The following is a 25,281-nucleotide window of genomic DNA, read 5'->3' as shown; positions in this document are numbered from 1 at the left end:
GCCTTTTTTATCAATGCCTGCATCTGCCATCAATACGTACCCTCTCAGGTCTTGGCAGTGCAAATAGTTCCCTTGCTAAAGAGCAAGGTTAAAAACCTGCTCTCTTTAGCAACAATAGGCCCATTGTCATTGCGACTGCCTTTTCAAAAATGATTGAGAAGGCAGTGCTGCACCGCCTAGAGGCCTACCTGAACACGCTGCACAATGTTTAGTTACAAGAAATTGCACGGCACTGAGATGTGTGTGTGGTCGTTTAAGAATATCATTAAGTATTACACTTCCATGAGCTCACCTGTGTACCTTTGCTTCCTTGACGCCAGCAAGGCATTTGACAAAGTGAACTACTGGAAGCTGTTTAATTAACTGCTTGTAAGGGGAACTCCTGGGTACATTGTCAAGCTCCTAATGTACTGGTACACTACCCAGGAATGTGCTGTAAAATGGAGGTCTTCCACGTCGCTGCCATTTAAGACAGCCAATGGTATTCGCCAGGGAGGGATCCTGTCTCCCTACCTGTACAACGTCTACACAGATGATCTCACTGACGCTCTGCGTGACAGAGGCACAGACTGCCACTTACATGATAAGTGCATCAACTCGCTAAGTTATGCTGATGGCATGGTACTGATGGCGCCCACAGTGGAGGATCTGCAGGACCTTATTGCAGTGTGTCAGGCAGAGGTGGGCATTCCGCTAAAAAGGTCCGCTAATCGCTAATCCGCTAATTAGCGAGCTAAAAAACGTTAGCAGATTAGCGGATTGAAAAATTTAGCGGATTAGCGTTAGCGGAGTACCAAAATTGTAAATCCGCTAAACGCTATTTTCCATTTCCTTTCCTCTACTTTCAGTACTTTCAACTGCATATTTCACACACACACACACACACACACACACACACACACACACACACACACATTACAATTATATAGTTATGTAGCCCTACTTATTCTACCTGGGGTGATAAAGATTAATGGAGTGTCACGTGTGAGTGGATCAGTGGAATTATATAAAACTCTACATGATAGGAAACAGACAGACGGAGAGACATACATACAGGCAGACACCCACGCTGCGTGTTGGTCCGGCAGTCACTTCCTGTAGCCTTAAGATGCCTAGCGTTAATTGAAAGGATACTATTTGAGTGTTCATCAGAGGAACGTAGACGATAGTAATTTTTCACCTAAGTTGTTTGAGGAGGAACCATACCATAATTTATCAGTACTTGATAACTCCTATAATATACTTAATCAATTCATCTTAAGTTTCGTCCGCGCCACTCATCTGGTTACACTTAGCAACTAGGGAAAGAGAGGGAATCAAAATATTGCTCATCGTGGGATCGTCTTGTCTTTTTTTTTTATTGCCGCAGGGCGAAATAAAACTATTATTATTATTATTATTATTATTATATTCTTATGCTGACTCCTCTCCTGAACTTGCTAACTGGATGGTGTTCAGTACCGGATAAAATACTTGCGTGAAGAAAAACATTTTTCTTTTATAGAGTGTAAGGCTGGGTAAGACTAAATCATGGTCACACGGACTTGCCATGGGTAGATCCACAGGAGGGGAGAGACTTCCCAGAAGCACCGCTGGGAGCCTTGAGAGGCCCCAGAGTGGTAATGGGAGGGAACCGTAAATTAAGGTACCGGAGCCTTCGCACTCCTGCTAACCATGATCTTTACATTTGTGCCCGGAATCGTGCCAAATCTATTCTTCGACTCATCAAAAGCTCTTTCATTCATAGGGGATGTCAAAACCTTACTTTTACTAATTCTCCCAAAAACTTCTGGCACCTAGCCAAAAACAGTTCCTTCAATTTCACTTCTTCATCTATTCTTTCTCTCCTTAACCCTGACGGCAGTGCCGCCGTCTCATCTATCTCTGAGGCTGAACTCTTCTCTCAAACTATCTATAAAAACTCCACTCTGGACGAGTCTGGACATATTCCTCCTTCTCATCCCCCCTCTGACGCCTATCTCTCTCCTGCTTTCAACATCTACCTTTCCTTCTTGCTGGAAATAGCCTTCCTACTGCCTGTGCCTAAGAAGGGTGACCGTTCCATTCCTTCAAACTACCGTCTTATAGCTTTAATTTCCTGTCTAACTAAAGCTTTTGAATCAATCCTTAACTGGAAGATTCAAAAGCACCTTTCCACTTCTGACATTCTATCTGATCGCCAGTATGGGTTCCGCAAGGGGCAATCTTCTTGCTCTCTCTCAGCGTCGGGCAACGAAAATGATCCCTTCCTTGCGCAACAAATCCTACGAAGAAAGGCTTTCTACCCTTAACATGTTCTCTCTTGAGAAACGTCGCCTCCGAGGAAAACTGATTGAATGTTTTAAAATACTTAATGGTTTCACGAATGTAGACAGATCAACATTATTTATGATCGATGACACTTTGCGCACGAGGAACAATGGCGTAAAACTCAAATGTAGACAAGTAAATTCAGACTGCACCAAATTTTTCTTCACCAACGTTGTAGTGCGAGAATGGAATAAGCTTCCACCATCAGTGGTCCAGTGTAACACGATTGACTCCTTCAAATATAAGCTCGACCGTCACTTCCTTCAACTTAATATCAACTAGAGTAGAAATGCAACGTTTAGGAGCCTTCTGATTAATGTAAAATCACTTAGGTTTAAGGACAGACCACCTAGTCTGGACCATGGGGTCTGTGTGGTCTGATTTTCTATGTAAATCTATGTAAATTAACTGACTCTTGGTCATCCTCTCTTTGCCGTTTCGGTGAAACTTTCTCAGTTGCGCTAGACATATCGAAAGCTTTCGATAGAGTCTGGTACAACTCTACTTTCTAAACTGCCCTCTTACGGTTTCTATCCTTATCTCTGTTCCTTTATCTCCAGTTTCCTTTACGGCCGTTCTATCTCTGCTGTGGTAGACGGTCACTGTTCTTCCCCTAAACCTATCAACAGTGGTGTTCCACAGTCGTATCACCCATTCTCTTCATGTTATGTTTCCATAACAAACTGTCCTATCCACTCATACGCTGACGACTTCACTCTGCATTATTCAACTTCTTTCAACAGAAGTCCCTCTCAACAGGAATTACAAGACTCCAGACCGGAGGCTGCAGAACGCTTAACAACAGACCTTGCTATCTTTTCCGATTGGGGTATAAGGAACCTTGTGTCCTTCAATGCCTCAAAACCCAACATTTCCACCTATCAACTCGACACAATCTTCCAAACCCTATCCCCTATTCTTCAACAACACTCATCTGTCACCTTCTTCAACACTAAATATCATCGGTCTATCCTCAACTCAAAATCTCAGCTGGAAACTTCACATCTCTCTTAATAAATCAGTTTCCTCGAGGTGGCGTTCTGTATCGTCTCCGCCAGTTTTTTTTACCTCCGCACAGATGTTTTCCATATATAAGAGCCTTGTCCGCCCTCTTATGGAGTATGCATCTCACGTGTGGGGGGGGCTCCACTCACACAGCTCTCCTGGACAGAGTGGAGTCTAAAGCCCCGTTCACACTGTGCCGACTCTGGGCCATGACAACCCAGCGACTTTTGCATTTGACAAGTCAGCTCCCACGCTCCAAGAATGGGGGTAGTTTTTTTTGCCGTCTTGCCCCCGTTTCCTTAAACTTCTAAAATTTCGTTTCGTGGGTCAACACACCACTGTGGTGTGCTAGCACCCGAAAGTTATGTTTCGATTTCTTAAACACTCGCATACCCAGCAGTGTGTTGTTAGCTAGACAACCACACTCGTGACCTAGCATACCACAGAATTGCGGACGATTCGCAAAGGTTGGTAGCTCCCGCCCTAGTAGGTTGGCTGGCCTGTGTATCAGCTAGCGCCGCACTTTTTTCAAAATGGCTATGAGAGACAAGACCATCCCGCTTACTTATGCACAAAAACGGTTTCTAGTGAAGCAGATAAGAGACAATCCGGTTGTGCACAGGAAACCGTCCGACTACAATGCTGTTTTAGCACGAAAAACAGCATGGGAAAGTCTAACCTAACCTAATTATGAGTCAGTTACCCGTGAAATGTCAACACGTTACGTTCTCCCGCATGGCGCTCCGAGGCGCCCATAAGAAACCCACTAACTTTTTTTTTAAATCGCGTTTCTAGCAATTTTTGACGCATAGGCCTATATATGGGGTTCAAAATGCATATAATAATGATATTTAACCGATGAGAAGGGAGAGAAATACTGCTGTGAGACGGAGAATAAAGTAAAGTAATACCCAATTCCCGGCTGCTGACATACAAATGATTTGCCCGAGTGTGGCGTTAAACTAGAATTTTACTAGATCGACATTACTGATTTCCAGCTGTATGAATCTGAGTAGAAATAAAATAAAATAATGTATGAAATAGTCTGTATATCAAGGCCTGAATGCATATTTTCAGTTATTATATATTACAAGTAGGCACGTGTATAAGTACTCGATTGTCATGTATTACCGGTACATATTTCAGGCCTTGGAACTTTTTCGTGGAGTCATTCATCTCATACAAGATCTTAATGATGAACAAATTGAAGAAATTCGACGGATTAGATTACCCCGCACAGTTTTACGGGATCGTAGTGACCCAATGACGTACCTCACAGAAGAAGAATTCATCCAAAGGTAGTGATCTCATTCATCTTAATCATAATAAACTACATTACCAAACTGTAGTTATAATCGACTTCTTACTTCAATACACTCGCAACCACGCATGTTGTTTAAAAATATTTTACTTATTGTGATGACAGAGTTACTGATTGAAACAGAGAAGTGAAATAATAACAGACGTAGAATAATAGTATATTTATTGATTATTCATAGTTTTTTTTTAATATAATTAATATATTTCTTACATTTCGTTTCTCTTTCGGGTGGGTATGGTCGCCCCATGTTGTGTGGTAGGTCAACACAGGAATGTTCCAATAATGCCATACACAGAACGGCGTCAGATGCGTTTTTGAAATCCATTTGTGGGTGTCTAGCTAACTAACAATATGGTATCCTAGGTTTACACTGTTTAAGAAAACGGCCGTTGGTGTCGGCTGGCATGATTGCCGACTGTCTGGAACATTCAGCAAATTAGTTGCCAGCATGTCTGCGACATGCTGTCAACTAGTCTCAACGGTCATTTTTTGAAATGGCGCCATGTCTACGACAACTACGAATTTGCCGACCGATTGGCCGACAGTCGCAGACGGTCTTGACGACAGTCTTGCAGATTGTCTGTCAACTGGTTGACCGACCAGCTGGCCGATAGTTGCCAAGGAGTTGGCCGGCGGTCTTCGCGACTGTCTTGCCGACTGTCGATGAATTCTACCCAAAATGTCTCCATGGGTCCTGGGGTATATAGGCTATGATGGGCCGAGACTCCGCTGTGTCTACTTTTAGGGTTGCCACCCGCTCCTTGAAATGTAGCGATCCGTTTTGAACCAATACAGAACGCCGTTTGTTCCGTATATTATTGTCTGAATGGTCAAGCAGATAAAATTCAGTATCTTAAAATTGTAGTGAGCGCTTTTTTCGGTTAATCACAAAACCATTCCGTATAATTTGTCAAAATTCGTCCTAAAATACTTGTAAAATACGCGACGTAACGTCCCTCCCCCCTCCCTCTTGCCTCCAGCAGTAGCGTGCAGCGGCTGTCATCCATTGCATGCTCGAGAAAGTTTAGGGTTGCCACCCGTTCCTTTAAATATGGATCCATTCCGTATTGGAGAGTGAGATGTTGCATTCCACATTTTTCTGACCTCAGGGTGGCAACCTTAGATGTGTCATTCAACCCAAGAGAGAGGCAGCAGGAGTGCGTGCCTGCTGTGCGGCTCCCAAGTTTGTGCCGGTGTAACGTAACCATGCCTAGAAGTTGTTGTTGTGCTTGTGATTGCAAAATTAAAATATAAATTTCTTGATGGCGGCAGTGTTACCCAATATTTCTGAGCCGACAGTCGTCACGACAGTCCCTCATTATTCTTAAGTAGTCGGTACCGACGATTGTGCCGACAGAAAACGGTAAAAAAAAATGAAAAAATGCCCCGACAGTCGTCACGACTGTCTCAAGACAAGCCCAAAGTATAATTAGACTTTGGACAAGCCAAGACTGTTGACACTTTTGACGACTGTCCCCGACCTTCTCAGACCTCAACCGGTTGGTCCAGACCCTTGCCGATTATTGTTGTGAAAGTTGAGCATGGAATACTTTTTCGCGCTAACCCTCACGACCCCACACTCCCGTCCCAAAGGCCAAGAGGATAGGTCTTCTCAACCTCGTACCATAATTCTTCTCTTCTGCGCAGTGACGTCACCTGCAGCCACTCAGTCCCACCCCACCAGTCTTCGCCTGACCACTGGTGCAGACGCATCTCGTATGCTCCATTTTCTTTTATTTCGATGGGTGACTTCAGCATTTAGGATTAAGGAACTGAAGCAGTCACACAATTAATGGGCTAGAAGTCAGTACTGGGTAGAAATGGTTAAGGTGTTACAGAGGGAGGACAGGAGAACTGTTCAATAGAGAATGGTTGCGGTGAGTAAGAATATGTCCAAAATACTTGGATAAGAAGGTTCATTATGCACACACACACACACACACACTGGGCCCAGTCCCGACCGATGTCAGACGTGGGTCATGGCGCTCCGAATGGTGTAGCCCGGGGCCAGCTTGTTGGCCTCTCCCCTTCCCCTCCACCCTCCTCTCCCCTTTCATCAACAATTCAACTTCCAGAAACACAACATAGCAAAATATTTTTTTGTGACATTAAGTGAAGTCATGGTGACAGTCTGACAGACAGGGAGTGGAGTGTGTGTGTGGTATACCGGGAGGACACACATGACATGACATCAAGATCAAGGTGTGTGAAGGACGTGTGTGTGAGCGGCTCGGAGTTTTTGTGAGGATTTTCCGTCTGTGCAGTATTTTGGTGAGCACTTTACCTAAGAGTTAAGAAGAGATGGGCAAGGACGACTGTGGTGTGTGTGGGAAGGATGTGAACGACAATGGATTGTGTTGTGAAAGGTGTGAGGAGTGGTCCCACCTGACCTGCGTTAACATCAAGACCACCTCACGGATCCTAGAGCATAGCCTGATCGTGTTCCTGTGCACGGTGTGCCTCGACACAAGCAGGACGGAATGGAAACGGAAGAAAGAGGACAAGGAGGTGCAGACAGAGGCCAACGTGGTGGAGAAGGCTGCCCAAACAAGCAGCGTGCAAGCCGCCCCAGCGAGTGAGCCTGCTGCCCCCAAGATCACCGTGGAGTCCAGGGAAGTGGAGGTGCAGGTCGAGGATGTTGGGGGAGGTAGGGATGGGTGTGGAAGGTGTGAGAAGCAGAAGGACAGGCCACAGGTGAGGAAGGCGATAAAGAGTATGCCCCCCATTCGTGTCGTTGGGGACAGCATGATGAAGAATGTTAAGAGTCAGTTGGGGTGTAAGGCCGAGGGGAGTGGTGTGGAGAGCTTGAGTGGTGCCAGGATTGGAGAAGTGAGGAGGAGGGTTGAGGAGAAGGCAGGAGAGTTTAAGGATGGCAGCCTCTTGATCATTCAGGGTGGTGGGAATGATTTGGAGAATGTTGGCACGGAAGACACGGTAAGAGAGGTGGTAGAAGCAGTGAAGGCAGTAGAGGGTAAGAATGTGAGAGTGGCAGTGGTTGGGGTTATGAGGCGCCCTAGAGAAGGGGAGAGGTATGAGAGGGTGAGGCAGAGGACGAACATTAGACTCCAAGAGGCACTGCTACAGCTGAAGGTGGAGTGGCTGAGGGGTAAGAAAGGGAATGTTAGCTTTGTAGATTTGGATGGTGTGCTACGGGAAGGGCTGGACTTCAACGTAGATGGGGTCCACCTGAACCAGTCAGGACACGAGAGGATGGGCAGGAGGCTGAGGGAGTGGAGGAATGCTAGGTCCGTCCAGTGTGTGAATGCTTGAGGCGCTAGAGAGCAAGGAAGAGAAACCACCAACCAGGCAGTGAAGCGTATGAACTGTATGAACATTGGGTGTATAAATGTGAGAGGATGGGGCACAGGTAAGCTGGATGACATGAGTAAAGAGCTGGATGAGTGGAAGTTTGATCTAGTTGGTGTGACTGAGACTCAGTTAAGAGATGACGTGCGTGTGGATGGGGAAGTGTTTGCTATGATTGGGAAAGGCAGAAAGAAGCAGAATACACGGGGAGGAGGCGTAGCCCTACTCCACAGGAAAAGTAAGGGTTTCAGAGTAGAAGAAGTAAATGTAGGGACGAGTGCAGACAGTGAAGATGTGCTAGCAGTGAAAGTGGAGTGTGTCAATGCCAAGGTAAGTCTGAAAGGTTGATAGTGATTGTGGTGTACATGACGGTGGAAGGTGAGAGAGCCGTGAGGAGAACAGAGGGAAGTATGGCGTGGTGAGGAAAGTTATGAGGGAGTATGCCGGAGAGAAAGTTATGGTCATGGGAGATATGAATGCACATGTGGGTGTGCTTGGGGAGAGAATGAACCGGAATGGGGAAATGCTGGATGAGTTTGTGGATGAAATGAATCTGGAAAACTTGAATGTGACGATGGCTGAGGGACGTGTGACGTGGAGTGCGAGGGATCAGGAGTCTGCTATTGATTATGTGTTAGTGAATGGGAGAATGCGTGAGTGTGTGTCTCGTATGTGGATAGATGAGGACGGAATGATTGATGTGGTGTCTGATCACAATATGCTGGTGGTGGAATGTGACCTGTATGCTAGGAATGAAGGTGAAGTGAGAGAGAAAGAAAGAAATGGAGGTTGAGGGATGTTAGATGGGAAGATTTCAGGTAGACCTGAGGAATTAGACTGGATAAATGGAAGTGTGCATGACGTGGATGGAGCCAATAGTGAGTTTGTAGGAAATGTAAGGAGAGCTGCAACTCGACGGATTGGGTATGTGAGTACGAATGGAAGGAAGAGAAAGTACAAGCCATGGTGGAATGGGGAGATCAGGGATGCTAGGAAGGAGCGAAAGAGGCTGAATAAGGTTTGTAGGAGACTGAGGAGAGAGAGACATGAAAACATTGAGGCAGAGAATGAATATCAGAATACATGGTCAGAGTATGTAAGGCAACAGAGGGTCACTAAATGGAAGATTAGGGAGGCCAAGGTCAGGTGTGAGAGGAGTGTGATTGAGGCTCTGAAAGAAAAAGGCCTAGAAGGTGGGCGTGAATGGTATAAATTCTTGAGGGGTGAGAGTGTGACTGATAGTGAAACCGTGGAGTGCCTAAAAGTAAATGGTGAGGATATCAGGAACACAGATAGAATGAAAGAGTGTATAAAAGGTTTCTGGGAAGAGATTGGAGGGTTGGGTGAAGTTTTTGAGGTGAGAGAGGGATGTGTAACGCTTGAGAGGAAGGATGCGGATGAGCTGAATGAGAGAATTTGCAGAGAGGAAGTCGAGGTATGTTTGAAGAAGCAGAAGAATTGCAAGGCAGCAGGGCTGGATGAGATCCCGTATGAATTGTATAAGAATGGAGGTGAGGTGGTGATAGACAGGATGACTGAGCTATTCAACTGTGTATGGGAGAATGAGAGAGTGCCTCGGGAATGGAACGAATGCAGAGTGACTCTGATACACAAGGGAGGACATAAGAGTAAGAAAGAGCTGAAGAATTATAGGCCGATAGCCCTGGCGAATACGGTGGGAAAGATTTTCTGTGCTGTGTTGAATGAAAGGCTGTGTAAGTGGATTGAAAGAGAGAGAGTGCTGGGTGAGGAGCAGAATGGTTTTCGCACAGTGGTAAATGAGATGATAGAGAGGAAAAGGAAGAATGGAAGTCCGTTGTATCTTGGGTTTCTTGATATTGAGAAAGCGTATGATAGAGTGAACAGGGAGGTGATGTGCAAGGTACTGGAGAAAGTAGGTTTGAGTGATAAGATAGTGCGAATCATTAGGAGCATGTATGTGGATACAAGAGCCAGGTATAGGTTAGGAGCATTAGAGACAGAGTGGGTGAGGAGTGAAAGAGGTGTTAGGCAGGGCTGCATCCTGTCTCCAACTCTCTTCAGTCTGTACACTGAGGAGTTGGCAGCCAGGATGAGGAGAAAGAATGCAGGAGTAAAAGTGGGAGAAGACAGGGTAAGTGTGCTTCTATATGCAGATGATGTGGTAGTCATGAGTGAGTCAGCGGAGGAACTGCAGGAACTATTAGATGTGGTGAATGAGTATGGGAGAGATTTTGGAGTGAAATATAGTAGTGAGAAAAGTCAGATAATGGTTGTGAATGGGGCAGAAGATGAGAGAAATAGGACCTGGGGGCTAGGAGACACAGAGCTAGGGCAAACAGATGCATACAAGTACCTGGGTGTATGGATGAGTCCGAGAGGATGTGAAAGGACAAAGAATGAGAAGATTAGCCTAGTTAATCAATGGGTGGGCCGTCTGGGAAGTGCGGCAAGAATGAGAGCATGTAAGTATGATGTGCTGAGAGAGGTGTGGAAGAGTGTAGCAGTGCCGAGTGTGATGTATGGGATGGAGGTGATTACATGGAGTGAGTTGGAAATGGATAAATTGGAAGTAGGGCAAAATAGGATCGGTAGGTTAGCTTTGAATGCACCAAGATATATATATATATATATATACATATACATATACATATATATATATATATATATATATATATATATATATATATATATATATATATATATATATATATATATATATATATATATATATATATATATATATATATATATATATATATATATATATATATATATATATATATATATATATATATATATATATATATATATATATATATATATATATATATATATATATATATATATATATATATATATATATATATATATATATATATATATATATATATATATATATATATATATATATATATATATATATATATATATATATATATATATATATATATATATATATATATATATATATATATATATATATATATATATATATATATATCTAAACTCGGCTGTCATCATTCCTTAATAAATGTAGCTTCACACCAGGCTGTGTCCTCTTTATCACCACAAAGGGACATGATTTGAGGCTCCGGCTGGTAAGCGTGGCGGCCGCGGCGGTGTTATGATTTTTGAACGAGGCAGCGTTGCAATCGGAGCAGAGAAGGAGGAGGCGGGGGAGGCAGCGGTAGTAGAGGAAGGGGGTAGGGGATGTGAGGGAGGAAAAGGAGAGAGAATGCGAGGGAGAACAGGAAGAGACGAAAGGGGGGGGGGGGGGGAGAGGTGGAGGAAAGGGGAGGTGATGAATGAGAGTCAGCGGAGGCAGAAAGGAAGGGAAGTATGGCGGATGAGGAGAAAGGTGAAGCGGCTGAAGGAGTGGAGGGGAATGGGGAGATGCAGGAGGAGGGAGAAGTGAAGGGACAGGGCACACGCGAGGAGGGGGAGGCAGGAGGGAGAAGGGAGGCGTGTTCTGCTGCTGTAGGGGGAGAAGCAGGGGTGGAAGGAAGGAGGGGTGAAGTACCCCCGCGAGTAGATGAGCAGAAACACCTGCGACACTTTGGGACTCTCTCCGCCATATATTTAATGTCAATTGTTAACGAATGAATCGTGGATTCCAGGTGCTTGATTTTCCTTTCATCATGTCCTGCCTTGACGCAGAACCGGCAAGTCTTGCTTGCCCCGTTACTTGTCCTAAAGTATTGCGGTGCTTGACGAAGGCCACAATTAAAACAACGTTTCAAATTTGAGGGCATATTGGCTGATCTTTGTTTTCCGGGAGCGTAGTGAAACAAAGGGGCCCAGGGGAATACGGCCGGCGAGCGGGAGTTGTCTGGTGGCCGGGAAATTTCCGTTTAACAAGGAAAATTACAGCCTGAAACAGTATCTAATAGCAACACTTCCTGGAAAATGAATAGCAAAATAAATACGTGTAGAACGTTTAGAAGGAGCTTGCGTGCACCACTGTGAGGTTGTGAGATGTATGGGGTTAGTACAGCGAGGGAAAGCAAGTGTGTTAGGGTGAGGGTGATGTGGGTAATGTATTAGAATTAACACTTAGCAAAGCAGAGTGTTGGGTAGTAATAGTTGTTCAGTCACAGCAGCAGCACTACAGCTACAGAACAGCCTCAGGAACCGCTGGGTACCAGACAAGGAAAGTCAAAGCGCCGAAGCGCAGAGAGCTAGCTGACACACGTGTACCCCCGAGGCCGGGGCAGGGTCAACTTATATACATACAAACGTCATCATTTGCTTTTATAATAATATAGATAAACTTAGGTGGGACAGATCCCGACAAGCAGTCGACAAAATACACGGTACCGTGTCGAAATTCCTGTATGTATTCAGGATGGGATGTATCACGATCCTGGGATGTATCATGACACCACACCGGGGCAATCGCTCATTGATGATGTTGACTAAAGTCACTTATACCTAGTCAAGTCACTCTATCTTCAAAACTACGACCGGTACGCGCAAGGAACGGCTTGGGGCGGAGCAGCGGGATGACGTCACTTGAATCCAAATACCCGCCAGTTCACGGGTGACTAAGGTTGCGGCCGTGTGTGCACTTTGAAGGTGCATGCCCGCCTTCTTTCACCGCGCGTTCAGGCAAGCCACTGACGAAAAAAAAAAGCCTTTTTATTGTGCTATGCGTGACTAATTCCAATGCCTACAAACGGCGGTGTGGGGTGTGAGGGGGGCATGTCGAAGTGATTAATTTATATTAGTCCGCTTTTCTTCGTCTCCTCTAAATCCCAGTATCTACATTCTCTAGTTTGGCACCAAACAGCGTCACGCATAAACCACGCCTCCGCCGTGCCTCCTCCCACAAAGCTGCGTATGACTTAACTTGTCACTAAACCGCGACTCAATTATGTTAGAAATATTTACTCTCCCCCATATTTATTGGACGTCACTTTTCTGGTACTGAAGCTGAATCTCATAGAATGCTTGAATTATTTACACTTTAGAGGATCATTACCTAAGTCAAATGGTTACTGAAATAACTCCACTAAATAAAACAGTAGACCTCTCTCTCTCTCTCTCTCTCTCTCTCTCTCTCTCTCTCTCTCTCTCTCTCTCGTTTAGTTTAGTTTTTTTTCATGGATGTGCCGGTGCAGGTTCAGCAGACTCCCCCAAACAGCAGGATCGTTAGCACCGTTAGATCGTCAGCAGCGTTATGTCGTCCGGGGGAACATGAAAACACAGCAGATCCATTGCAAAACACTAACTATTATACATGCTACATGCTCACGTATTAGTGCCTTCCAATCAAGTAATATTTTACCAAACTTCAGCGGATAAAGCAAATATCTATCCATATTTTAAAATTGAATGGATGATATACTTATATTTACTATTTTTATTATTTTTTTCATTAACTAGAACTAATATTAGTCACGTCCTACAGGATCTCTACTAAAGAACAGGTCAGACAACTCACATGGCTCCCCATTGAAGCAATGTCCTGTCTGCCCCGCTGCAGGATTTTAACCGATATTATTTTGTACATGTATTGATATATATAAATAATGCATGCATAATTATGTCATGTTATTTCCACGAATAACAGCCATTTTGACTCTTCTATTAATTCATGATGCATTGTAACTTTGGAGACATCGCATTTAAAAAAAAAGTAAGGAATATTTATCAAATATTATCGGGAGCTATTGCAAAACACATTCGGGAGTTATTGCACCCTCAGTTTTCCTGACTTCTTTACTCATGATTTCTTGCTTACTTTTTACTTGTTTTCATTCATGTAATTTTTCGTATGCTTTTCCTTTTCCACACTGACTGCTTTATTCAGCTTTTTCTTTATTTTTTTTTTCATTTCTCATTTTTTTTCATCTACTATTTGTATCCACATCAGTTCATCGACACAAAGCTACATAAACTTCATTCTCATTCTTTTTTCGTCTTGCTGCGATTGACGTTTCTCTGCTGGAGGTCACGTGCATGTTACGTCTTTACCGTCTTATTGGCTTCAGTTCATCTTCGTCAGATGGATGGGCGCTAGCTCGTGGAATTCTACAAGCCAATACTACCATCCAGGCTTGTCATTATTAAAATCAAATGATTTTAATCATGTGATTATAATCGATTATAATCACAAAAAAATCACTAATTACATTCAAAATCCTATAATTTTAAATATAACGAGCATTGTCTGCTCATTATATTTAAAATTACAAAGCATTATATTTAAAAGTACAAAACTGGGATATTTTAGTTTAAATATGAACGGAACACAGTGATGACATTGAGCAACAGATAATTAGGAAGGTCAATGACAAGGCATTGAAGAGATTTGCTGAAGATTATTTTGACAGACTCAAACCAATTGCAGTGGCATTAGATAGACTTCAACCTGAAGATGCACTCATTAGTGATGCAGTAGAAGTTTGGTACAAACTTGAATGTGCTTTGCACGAATGGTGCCGACCTGAGATATGTCTTGATAACTCCTCGAACCTTTTTCTTCTCAATTTCTACAACATTCGCGGTCTTCGTTCTAATTTTCATTCCGTAGAACACCATCTCTCCTTCTCTAAACCTCACCTTCTCTTCCTCACCGAAACACAGGTTTTTGAGGCTACTGGCATCAATCTCTACTCTGTTCCCTCCTACTATCTCTATCATAAATTTTAATCCAAAGCTGGATGTTGCGTCTACGAGCGCTACGACATCACGTCTTGTTCTCGTGCCCACGACCTTGACCCTACTGAATTTTCCACCATCTGGCAAAGACTTCATTGTCATTCTATTACAAAGTACATATGTGCGGTTTATATCTCACCTAACTCTACTAACTATGTAAAATTCTTCGACTACATGAACTCTAAAGTGGAGCACATCTTGACCCACTCTCCCTTCGCTGAAATCTCCATCTTTTGAGATTTCAATGTTCACCACCAACTTTGGCTTTCATCCTCTTTCACTGACCAGCCTGGTGAACAAGCCTACAACTTTGCTCTCCTCAACGACCTAGAGCAGTTGGTTCAGCACCCTACACGTATTCCTGACCATCTTGGAGACCGGCCCAACATACTAGATCTCTTCCTTACATCTAACCCTTCTGCTTACTCTGTTAAACTGTTCTCTCCGTTGGGCTCATCTGATCACAACCTGATTTCTGTATCCTCTCCTATTGTTCCTGTATATCCTCTGGACCCACCGAAGAGACGATGCTTCTGGCATTTTGCTTCAGCTCGGTGGGACGATCTGAGGATGTACTTTCCCGATTTCCCGTGGAATGATTACTGCTTCCAGGAGAGAGACCCTTCTGTGAGTGCCCAGGGCATCACAGAGGTGATTGTCTATGGAATGGAGGCATACATTCCACGTAATTTCTCTACTCCTCATGCTAAAAAGCCTTGGTTTAATCACGCTTGTTCTCGTGCTATCAAAGATAGAGAGGCAGCTCACAAAAGGTACCAGAACCTTCCAACGCCCGCTAACCATAATCTTTACATCTCTGCCTGGAATCGTGCCAAATCTATTCTCCAACTAACCAAAAATTCCTTCATCCATAGGAAATGTCAACACCTTGCGTTCTTTAATTCTTCCAGAGGCTTTTGGCACCTAGCCAAAAATATCTCCCCCAATTTCACTTCTTCTACTTTCCCGCCTCTTTTTAACCCAGACGGCAGCACTGCCGTCTCATCTATCTCTAAGGCTGAACTCTTGACTCAAACTTTCTGTAACAACTCCACTCTGGACGATTCGGGGTATATTCCTCCTACTCATCCCCCCTCTGACTCTTTCACGCCTGTTATTAAGATTCTTAAAAATGATGTTTTCTATGCCCTCTCTGGCCTCAACTCTCAGATGACTTATGGACCTGAATGAGTGCCTCCTGTTGTCCTTAAAAACTGTGCTCCCGTGCTGACACCCTGCCTGGTCAAACTCTTTCGCCTCTTCCTATTAACATCTACCTTTCCTTCCTGCTGGAAGTACGCCTTCGTACAGCCTGTGCCTAAGAAGGATGACCGTTCCAGTCCCTCAAACTACCGCCCTATAACTTTACTCTCCTGTCTATCTAAAGCTTTTGAATCAATCCTTAACCGGAAGATTCAAAAGCACCTTTCCGCTTCTAGCCTTCTATCTGATCGCCAGTATGGATTCCGCAAGGGGCGTTCTACTGGCGACTTCTTGCTCTTTTAACTGATTCTTGGTTATCCTCTCTTAGCCGTTTCGGTGAAACTTTCTCAGCTGCGCTAGACATATCGAAAGCCTTCGATAGAGTCTGGCACAAGTCTTTGCTTTCTAAACTGCCCCCTTTCGGATTATATCCTTCTCTCTGTTCTTTTATCTCCAGTTTCCTTTCCGGCCGTTCTATCTCTGTTGTGGTAGACGGTCACTGTTCTTCTCCTAAACCTATCAACAGTTGTGTTCCACAAGGCTCTGTGCTATCACCCACTCTCTTCCTCTTATTCATCATTGATCTTCTTTCTGTAACAAACTGTCCTATCCACTCATACGCTGATGGCTCCACTCTGCATTATTCAACTTCTTTCAACATAAGACCCTATCAACAGGAATTACAAGACTCCAGACTGGAAGCTGCAGAACACTTAACCTCAAACCTTGCTAAAATTTCCGATTGGAGTAAAAGGAACCTAGTGTCTTTCAATGCCTCAAAAACCCAATTTTCCACCTATCAACTCGACACAATCTTCCAAACAGCTATGCACTATTCTTCGACAACACGCAGCTGTCACCATCTTCAACACTAAACATCCTCGGTCTATCCTTAACTCAAAATCTTAACTGGAAACTTCACATCTCCTCTCTCAGTAAATCAGCTTCCTCGAGGTTGGGCGCTCTGTATCGTCTCCGCCAGTTTTTCTCCCCCGCACAGTTGCTATCCATATACAGGGGCCTTGGCCGCCCTCGTATGGAGTATGCATCTCACGTGTGGGGGGGCTCCACTCACACAGCTCTCCTGGACAGAGTGGAGTCTAAGGCTCTTCGTTTCATCAGCTCTCCTCCTTTTACTGATAGTCTTCTACCTCTTAAATTCCGCCGCCATGTTGCCTCTCTTTCTATCTTCTATCGATATTTTCACGCTGACTGCTCTTCTGAACTCGCTAACAGCATGCCTCCCCCCCTCTCGCGGACCCGCCGCACACTACTTTCTACTCAAGCTCATCCCTTTACTGTCCAAATCCATTACGCACGAGTTAACCAGCATGTTTACTCTTTCCACTTCACGCTGATAATCTCTGGAACAATCTTCCTTCATCTGTATTTCCTCCTGCCTACGACTTGAACTCTTTCAATAGGAAGGTATCGGGACACTTCTCCTCCCGTAATTGACCCCTTTTTCGGCCACATCTTCGGATTCTTTACAGGAGCAGCAAGTAGCGGGCTTTTTTAAAATTATTGTTTCCCTTTTTTATGCCCTTGTGCTGTCCCCTTTGCTGTAAAAAAAAAAAAAGAGCAGAAGGATTTGGATAAGTTACTAAAGAGGGAAAAAAAACAGCACTAACACCTGCTCATTACTTAGCAAATTTGATTGACCCTAGGTATCAGGGTAAGTGTCTCACTGCTGAGGAGATTGATAGAGTAGAAAATGATGTAGAAGAAAATTTTCACCAGTTTCTTTCAACATTAAGATATCAAGGAATGCCCATGCCTTTCAAGCATATGCATTTTAAACCTGATGTTGTAAATACTAAATACCCTATCACCACTTGGTTGGTTGCAAAAAAATTCAGGAGATATTAAAGACTGTATGGTGGTGCCTACCCAGTTACATATAGCTATTGCTTCCTCAACAGAAATTGAACAGTTGTTTTCAACCTTTGGACTTATGGATTCAAAGATTAGAATCCGTCTAGGTAATGAAAAAGCATTAAAGCTTGTTTCAACAAAAACATAATCATATCCTCTGATACCCCAAACCTATCTTGTTGCCTTTCATGTATATGATCTAAACGATGAAAGAAAGTGTAACCCTGGCTGTTATATCTTTTATAGTTTGCATAAATATCACATGTGCATAATGTATTTCATAATGAAACAAAAAATGTTCTTTTACACAGACAATAACTAAAATTCAATCTGTTTACATTTTATAAACTTGTAGCCGAATGTAAGCTCATATATCTTGCTGCATCTTTTTTCAACAGTGTTTATAATTTTCAAAGCTCAATATTTTTTTTAGTAAATACCCTACAATATTAGAATAGTTAAAAAGTGTACAGTAGTCATTTCTTTCCTTATGTTAATCTTCAATAAATAATGAAGGCATCATGTGTATTAGTATAATAACTTTTTCATACATACTCGGGCCAAATTATTCCCACAGCAAAAAAACAAAAAAAGAGAAAAAGCATGTTTTACACAAACACGAATAAATACATTACCTAACAACAATTTAAATGTGAATTAGTGAAAAACACAAAAAGATCATTTATAGAAAAAAATCGATTATAATAAAAAAATATGATTTTAATAAAGATTTTTTTTTTATTAAAAAAATCAGATTTTTTTTTTAGAACCCTGCTTCCATCACACCAACATTTACCCTGGCTCACCGTCTATTCTGTTAATTCATTCCCCAGAAAAGTGGCCGCTGGTCTGTGGAGTTTCCCAACACCACCCAGTACATAAATACTATCGTTCCTGCCTCTGGTGCCAAAGGAAGCGTCTCACCAGTGTTGTATGGCTCCAACAGGTGGGCAAAGTGTGGCGGAGTTTCTTCCCAAGATGCACCAGGACTCGGGGACATTACAGTGCTGGGCCCAGAACAGCGTGGGGAGGATGATCCAACCCTGCCTGTTCGAGGTAGTGCCTGCAGGTGAGAGAGAGAGAGAGAGAGAGAGAGAGAGAGAGAGAGAGAGATTGGACTCCCTTCTTGACGTCGACCTAATAAAGGTGTCCTGACAACTCTTCCACCTTTCGTTTCATCAATTTTTGCAACATTCGCAGTCTTCGCTCTAACCCACATTCTGTGGAAAACTTCACCTTCTTATCATAACGGAAACAGGTTTCTGAAACTGACAGTAATCTCTCCTCTATTATTTCCTGCCACCTCCATCCTAAATTCCAATCCAAAGCTAGTTGTTGCTTCTGCGTACGCAACGGCATCACTTGCTTTCGTGCCCACAGTCTTAATTATTCAGAATTATCTTCCATTTGGGTTAGGCTTAATTGTTATTATATTGCTAAATGTATCTGTGCTGTTTAACTCTTACCTAACTCTACTAACTCTAATATTCTTTGACAATTTAGATTCCAAATTGGAAAACATCCTGGTTCACTCTCCTTTCGCTGAAATCTCCATTGAAGGAGATTTCAGTGTTCACCATCAGCTTTGACTTTCATCCTCTCTAACTTGCCAGCCTGCAGAGCAAGCCTAAAACTTTGCTCTCCTCAGAGATCTAAAGCAGTTACTTGAGGACCCTACACGCATCCCCGACCGCCTTGGAGACTCGTCAAACACTAGATTTCCTCCTAACCTCTAATCCTTCAACTTTTTCTGTTAAACTCTCCTCTCGGTTGGGGGTCCTCCGACCACAACCTATTTCTGTATTCCGTCATACTCGCTTCTGTACAATCGGACCAATCGGAGAGGCGGTGCTTCTGCCATTGTGCTTTTACTTGGTGGGATGGCCTTAGGATGTACATTGCCGTTATCCATGGACTTTAATGCTTCCCTGTGTTCCCAGCGTCTTTTTTTTTTTTTTACGTTTCAGCCTATAGCAGCGGTAGGCTTTCTTTTTCTTGACGGAGCCTGATGGTCGGCCCCAGTCCGTTATGGCCCATGCAAGTGTTTATAGTTGCACTGGACCACTGAAGGTGTGAAATTATTCCATTATCGCGCTACAACGTTGGTGAAGAATAAAAATAGTGCAGACTGAATATATATGTTTACACTTAAGTTATGTGCGTTATCTCTTGTTCGAGAAGTGTCATGGATTTGACTTAACAGTAAAGCCATTCGTAAAGCCATTTAAGAATTTTGAAATATTATATCAGTTTTCCTCGGAGACGAGGTTTTTATTTTTCAAGAGAGAACATGTTTAAAGAGCAGAGCTTTTCGTAAGGTTTGCTACCAGAGAAAGAGTTAATCTTCGGTGCCTAAAGTTGAATAGAACCCCTTCTGATTTAGTATTGCCTTTCGAATGAATAGGAGACAAAATTGTTGTTTTTTTATCATGGTTTTTAATTTTTAACCGGTTTTATATAGTTTTATAATAAAATTGATTTTGTATTAGATTCGGCGCCATATGGCCCCGCAATTGTGGCGCCAAGACAGAACGCCCCATTAATCACCATCACTGAATATTCTAGTGTATAGAGGTAGTAACACAATTTTACTCTTGAATGAGAAATTCTTTCAATGAAACCCAACATTCAATTTTCTTTATTCGCTGCATCAGTGCATTGCTTGGAAAACCTGAGGTTTGACGTCTAAATGACTAGATCTTAACAGACTGAACACTTTTGAGTTTCACACCACCCGGTTAGTAATCTAACCTCCAAATGTTTTGTTCCATTTTGAAAAACCTGGCACGTATCCATATATATCATGGACCATCCATCAGACCAGGCTTAAATCAAATACAAATTTTGAAGGCTTTCCCTATCTTGGTCTGAGAGAACCAATTACTATAATAGTGTTCGGCAGCAATCTGAGTCCAACACACGTCATTTATGTAAATTAAGAACAGCACTAAGGCAAAAACCGAGCCCTGAGGGACACCATTAATGACTGGTAATGACATCCCTTTAGTGTCTGTTGCTCAACCAATTAGCGACGTATTGGTTTACTTTACCTTCAAAACCTAGTCGTTTGATTTTGTAAGGTAAATTAAGTTGTGGAACTTTATGAAATGCCTTTTGAAAACCCAGAAAACTACATCCGGTGATTTGATTACGTCACAAAATGAGAAGACGTCCATATAAAAGGTTAGTAGGTTTGATAAACAGGATCTCTTGTTTCGGAAACCGTTTTGTGAATTCGTGATTAATGTATGCCTTTTAGGTAACACACTATTTTTAATATTATGGTCCCGAATAGGTTACCTAGTACTGAGGTTAGACTGATGGACCTGTCATTACCCGATATATTTCCATCAAAAGGGACGATACCTTTTCCAAAAGTTAACTCAGGGACTCCTCTCCCCCAGGTGAGGTGGTGGATGCGGAACTAATGGAATGGGTGATGGTGATGAAATGAATATATAATAGAAAGGGGAGGGAATGAAGAAGTGGAAGGCGAAGGGGGAGGTGACGAAGAAATAAACAAAAGGAAAGAGGGACTGTGGAACGTGGATAGAGTTGGGGGAGAGTAGTTAATAAAGCAGGCATGGGTTTGTTAGTGGCGCAGAAGGAACTTTGTGTCCTGCAAGGCCTTAAACCTGTCAGCTCGACACAATCTTTCATTTACCAATCCCTATTCTTCGAATACACTCAGCTGTCCCATTTTCTACACTAATCATACTCGGTCTGTCCTTGACAAAATCTCACCTAGAAACTGCAAATCGCATCCCTTGCTAAATCAGATTCCTCAAGGTTAGTCGTTGTCTATTGCATCCAGTTGTTTTCCCCCTCCCAGATGCTAATCATAAACAAGGGCCTTGTCCGCCTTCGTTTGGAGTATGCAGCTTATGTGGGTTTTGCACTGCCCTTTTGGAAGCTTTTCGTCTCATAGACTCCCGATATCTTTCTGACTGTTCTCCACCCATTATGCTGCGCTGCAGTGTTGCCTCTGTACATATATTATCGATCTTTTCATCCTGACTGTTGTTTTCACTTTTATTCTACTTTTGCCCATCCTTATGCTGGGATCACACATCTGCGATTTCGCTCTACGACGGTTGGCGATTTTGAAAATGCACGAAATCACGGGAGCATCGCCATTGTCTCTGCGCGTTTGCCTCTGTTTCAACTCAGCAACATGGCGAGGGAGGGTCGCTCGCCTATACGCACACGAGGGCGACAGGCGAGGGGACGTCGAGGTGAATCGTGCGTGAATGCGCGCAACTGTACGCAGAGGAGCCCACTTTTGAAAATAAAACCCGTTGCGACGGTTCGCGATGGACGCAGGGCCTGGCGACTATGCGCGACTGCCCCTCGTCTAGCCGCTCGACGACGCTCGACGTCGCACGCATGGTCGAGAAAACGTCGAGGGCGCGTCGCTGTACGACCCATATAGACGGAAAACACTATTCGCGCTCTCTCTTCCGTCCATCCCCCACACACCACACATTATATATATATATATATATATATATATATATATATATATATATATATATATATATATATATATATATATATATATATATATATATATATATATATATATATATATATATATATATATATATATATATATATATATATATATATATATATATATATATATATATATATATATATATATATATATATATATATATATATATATATATATATATATATATATATATATATATATATATATATATATATATATATATATATATATATATATATATATATATATATATATATATATATATATATATATATATATATATATATATATATATATATATATATATATATATATATATATATATATATATATATATATATATATATATATATATATATATATATATATATATATATATATATATATATATATATATATATATATATATATATATATATATATATATATATATATATATATATATATATATATATATATATATACATGTATATATCATATATATAACCAACTACACATTAAGTTAATCTATATCAACCTTATAGTTCAGTATGGTAAAATAATCCCCATTTGGCAACGCCAGTTGCTTGTGTCGACTCAAATTTGATAGTCGGTTAGTAACGACCACCCAGTGCTTCAAGTAAGTAGTAGCCCGTGCTACCCTCCCTTGCTGTCGCTGATATTGCTTTATTGTTTCTTGCTTCTAATTCAGCAGTTCTTAACCTGGGGGTCGTGATCTCCTGGGAACGAAGTAAGTTGTTTTGAGGAATATTGGATTTTATTCGTATGGTGTAAGGTTTTCTGCATGTTATACCGTATCTACAAAAAGAGAAAGAGTTTTACAATCTGTAATAACTTGCTAACAAGCTAATGAAGTAGTCAAGAGAAATACATTATAATTTTACTGTGTACTCTAGCTAATAATTTTACTGTGTACACTAGCTTATAATTTTGCATTTTGTTAAACCAGGCTATTATTTTGCATTTAGGAATACTATTCTATTATTTTCCATTCATGAACACTAAGCTATTATTTAGCAGTTAGGAATAATATGCTATTATTATAAATTCATGAATATTAGGCTATTATTTTGTTGGCGGGCAGGGTAGCGGCGTGTGGCAGGACAGTGTTAAGTGCGAGCGAGGTCGCTCGCCAAGACGCCAACGGTTTTTCACACCCTCCCGCTCTCTCGCTGCCATCTCGCTTCCCGAAGCACCGTCGCTGCCATACACACGATGTACAAAGTCGCTCCCATATACGCTCGCATACACCGCGACCCCTTGCGTTTGACGAGGGTATGCGAGCGCATACTGCGATGGTCTCTCGCTTAATGGTGCGAATAACCGTGCGATTTGGCCAATATCGCAGACCCTCTGCGAACTTTATGAACATTTCAAAATGTTCGCGCGACGGGCCGGCACCCGCAAGTCGTGCGAACTTTACCGTCGAGCGTATATGCCGATTTCGAAAATTTCCAAAATCGCCAACCGTCGCATAGCGAAGTCGCGGATGTGCGATCCCAGTATTATAGTATCCAAATCCCTTATGAAAGAGTTAACCAGCATTTTTCTTTCATCTCTTTCGCTGGTTAATTCTGAAACAACCTTCATGTGTTTTTTTTCCGAACTGCCTACGCCTTGAACACTTAACCCTGGCTCATCAGCTTTATAAATTGTACTTTATTACCAGACTTGTCCGGGAATTGGACCTTGAAATAAGCATTAAAAAAATTACAAAAAGAGGTAAAAATGGCCAAAAAAAAAAAAAAAAACTCAGGACTTTTGTTACAAAAATCACAGCCAGCCATAGTGTTGAGGTACGCTGCTCCAACTTGCAAGACGTTTAGTACAGACGTCCACAGAGATTATCCAGCCCCTTAGGCCTTATGCCTTCGAAAGAACGGAGAAGGATAAAGAAAGAAAATTTTATTGAGGTAAACTGTTATAATTCTGATTTCACCAGACATGTCTGAAATCTTGGGTAATGATACCCTATATCTATGGTACATACATGAGCCCCATGAAGGCACCTCACAGGATAAGATCACAACCTAAACTAAGATGTCAGGGGCCCCCAGCCTCATAGGTCTAGCATCGTTTTCTCAGCGACACATAATAGGCCTTTCGACGGGATTCCGGACAACGCTGGTGATCCAGGGTTAATGAAGAAGTATGAAATGATTATGGCTTCTTTTTTTTTTTTACATTGCACTAATTGCAACGGGCTTTTGTCTCCTTTTTCTTTTTTTTTCCTTTGAGCTGCTTCCATTCCTGTACCGAAACTTTTGGAGCCAACAGTGATCCTTGTGGTACTTCACGTGTTACTCCGCTCCACCCTGACCTCATCGTCGTTTTCTCAGAGTCTTCCATCCACTTAAAGATGTTTCTGCTCAGTTCTCCTTTGTTTTCCATGTCCCATAAAAGACGCATGTGCGGAACTTTATCGATTTTTCAGATCCAGATATAAGCAGCCCATTCAGCTTTTTCTTTAATTAACACGTCGATTGATAATTTATAGAAAATCAGAAGGTTTGTGACACGTGATTTTCCTCCCCTACTGATGATGCGTTTTCATTTCATTCTGATAAGTTTTATGTGTGTGTGTGTGTGTGTGTGTGTGTGTGTGTGTGTGTGTGTGTGTGAGCGCGCTCATTTGGGTCATTTCATGCACATATTGTTTTGGCAGGTCGTCCTCAACGCCCTATGTCATGTGAAGTTGTCAACAAGACGTACGACTCGCTGGGCGTGGCCTGCACTGCGGGCTTCGACGGAGGACTAAAGCAGAGCTTCTCCGCCAGGGTGGGTGTCTCTGTTTTCGTGATTGTGCGTTTGCTTTGTCTGCGCGAGTCCATTTAGCCGTATACACTCAGAGAGATGATCGGCAATGTGTTCCTACGGTGTGCCCATCGCAGTCCATGTGCTGACGATGAGTCAATGTGTCTGTCCAGACTACTGCCAGGCAGCAGCGGCAGGCCCACCTTTAAAATGACATCAAAAACACTTCGGAAACTGAAATGAACAGTGGTGTCCCGCAGGGCTCTATGCTATCTCCCACTCTCTGTTATTAATTGATGATCTTTCCAAAAGGAACTGTCCTATCCATTCTTACGCCGATGACTTT

The 25,281-nt window shown here is 42.4% G+C and overlaps 1 protein-coding gene across 1 annotated transcript in view; it reads left to right on the top strand.

The window, feature by feature from the left end:
* The window catches only part of LOC126995295 (sialic acid-binding Ig-like lectin 10), a 117,912-nt gene that overhangs the window by 77,367 nt on the left and 15,264 nt on the right, over positions 1 to 25,281 (top strand). Inside the window, exons 6-7 of the mRNA XM_050854784.1 lie at positions 18,612 to 18,734; positions 24,847 to 24,959. Coding sequence (XP_050710741.1) covers positions 18,612 to 18,734; positions 24,847 to 24,959 — 236 coding nt within the window. The remainder of the gene's footprint in view (positions 1 to 18,611; positions 18,735 to 24,846; positions 24,960 to 25,281) is intronic.

The sequence above is a fragment of the Eriocheir sinensis genome, chromosome 7 (genome assembly GCF_024679095.1).
Source record: "Eriocheir sinensis breed Jianghai 21 chromosome 7, ASM2467909v1, whole genome shotgun sequence".
NCBI lineage: Eukaryota > Metazoa > Arthropoda > Malacostraca > Decapoda > Varunidae > Eriocheir > Eriocheir sinensis.
This window is presented reverse-complemented; position numbering and strand designations above follow the sequence as displayed.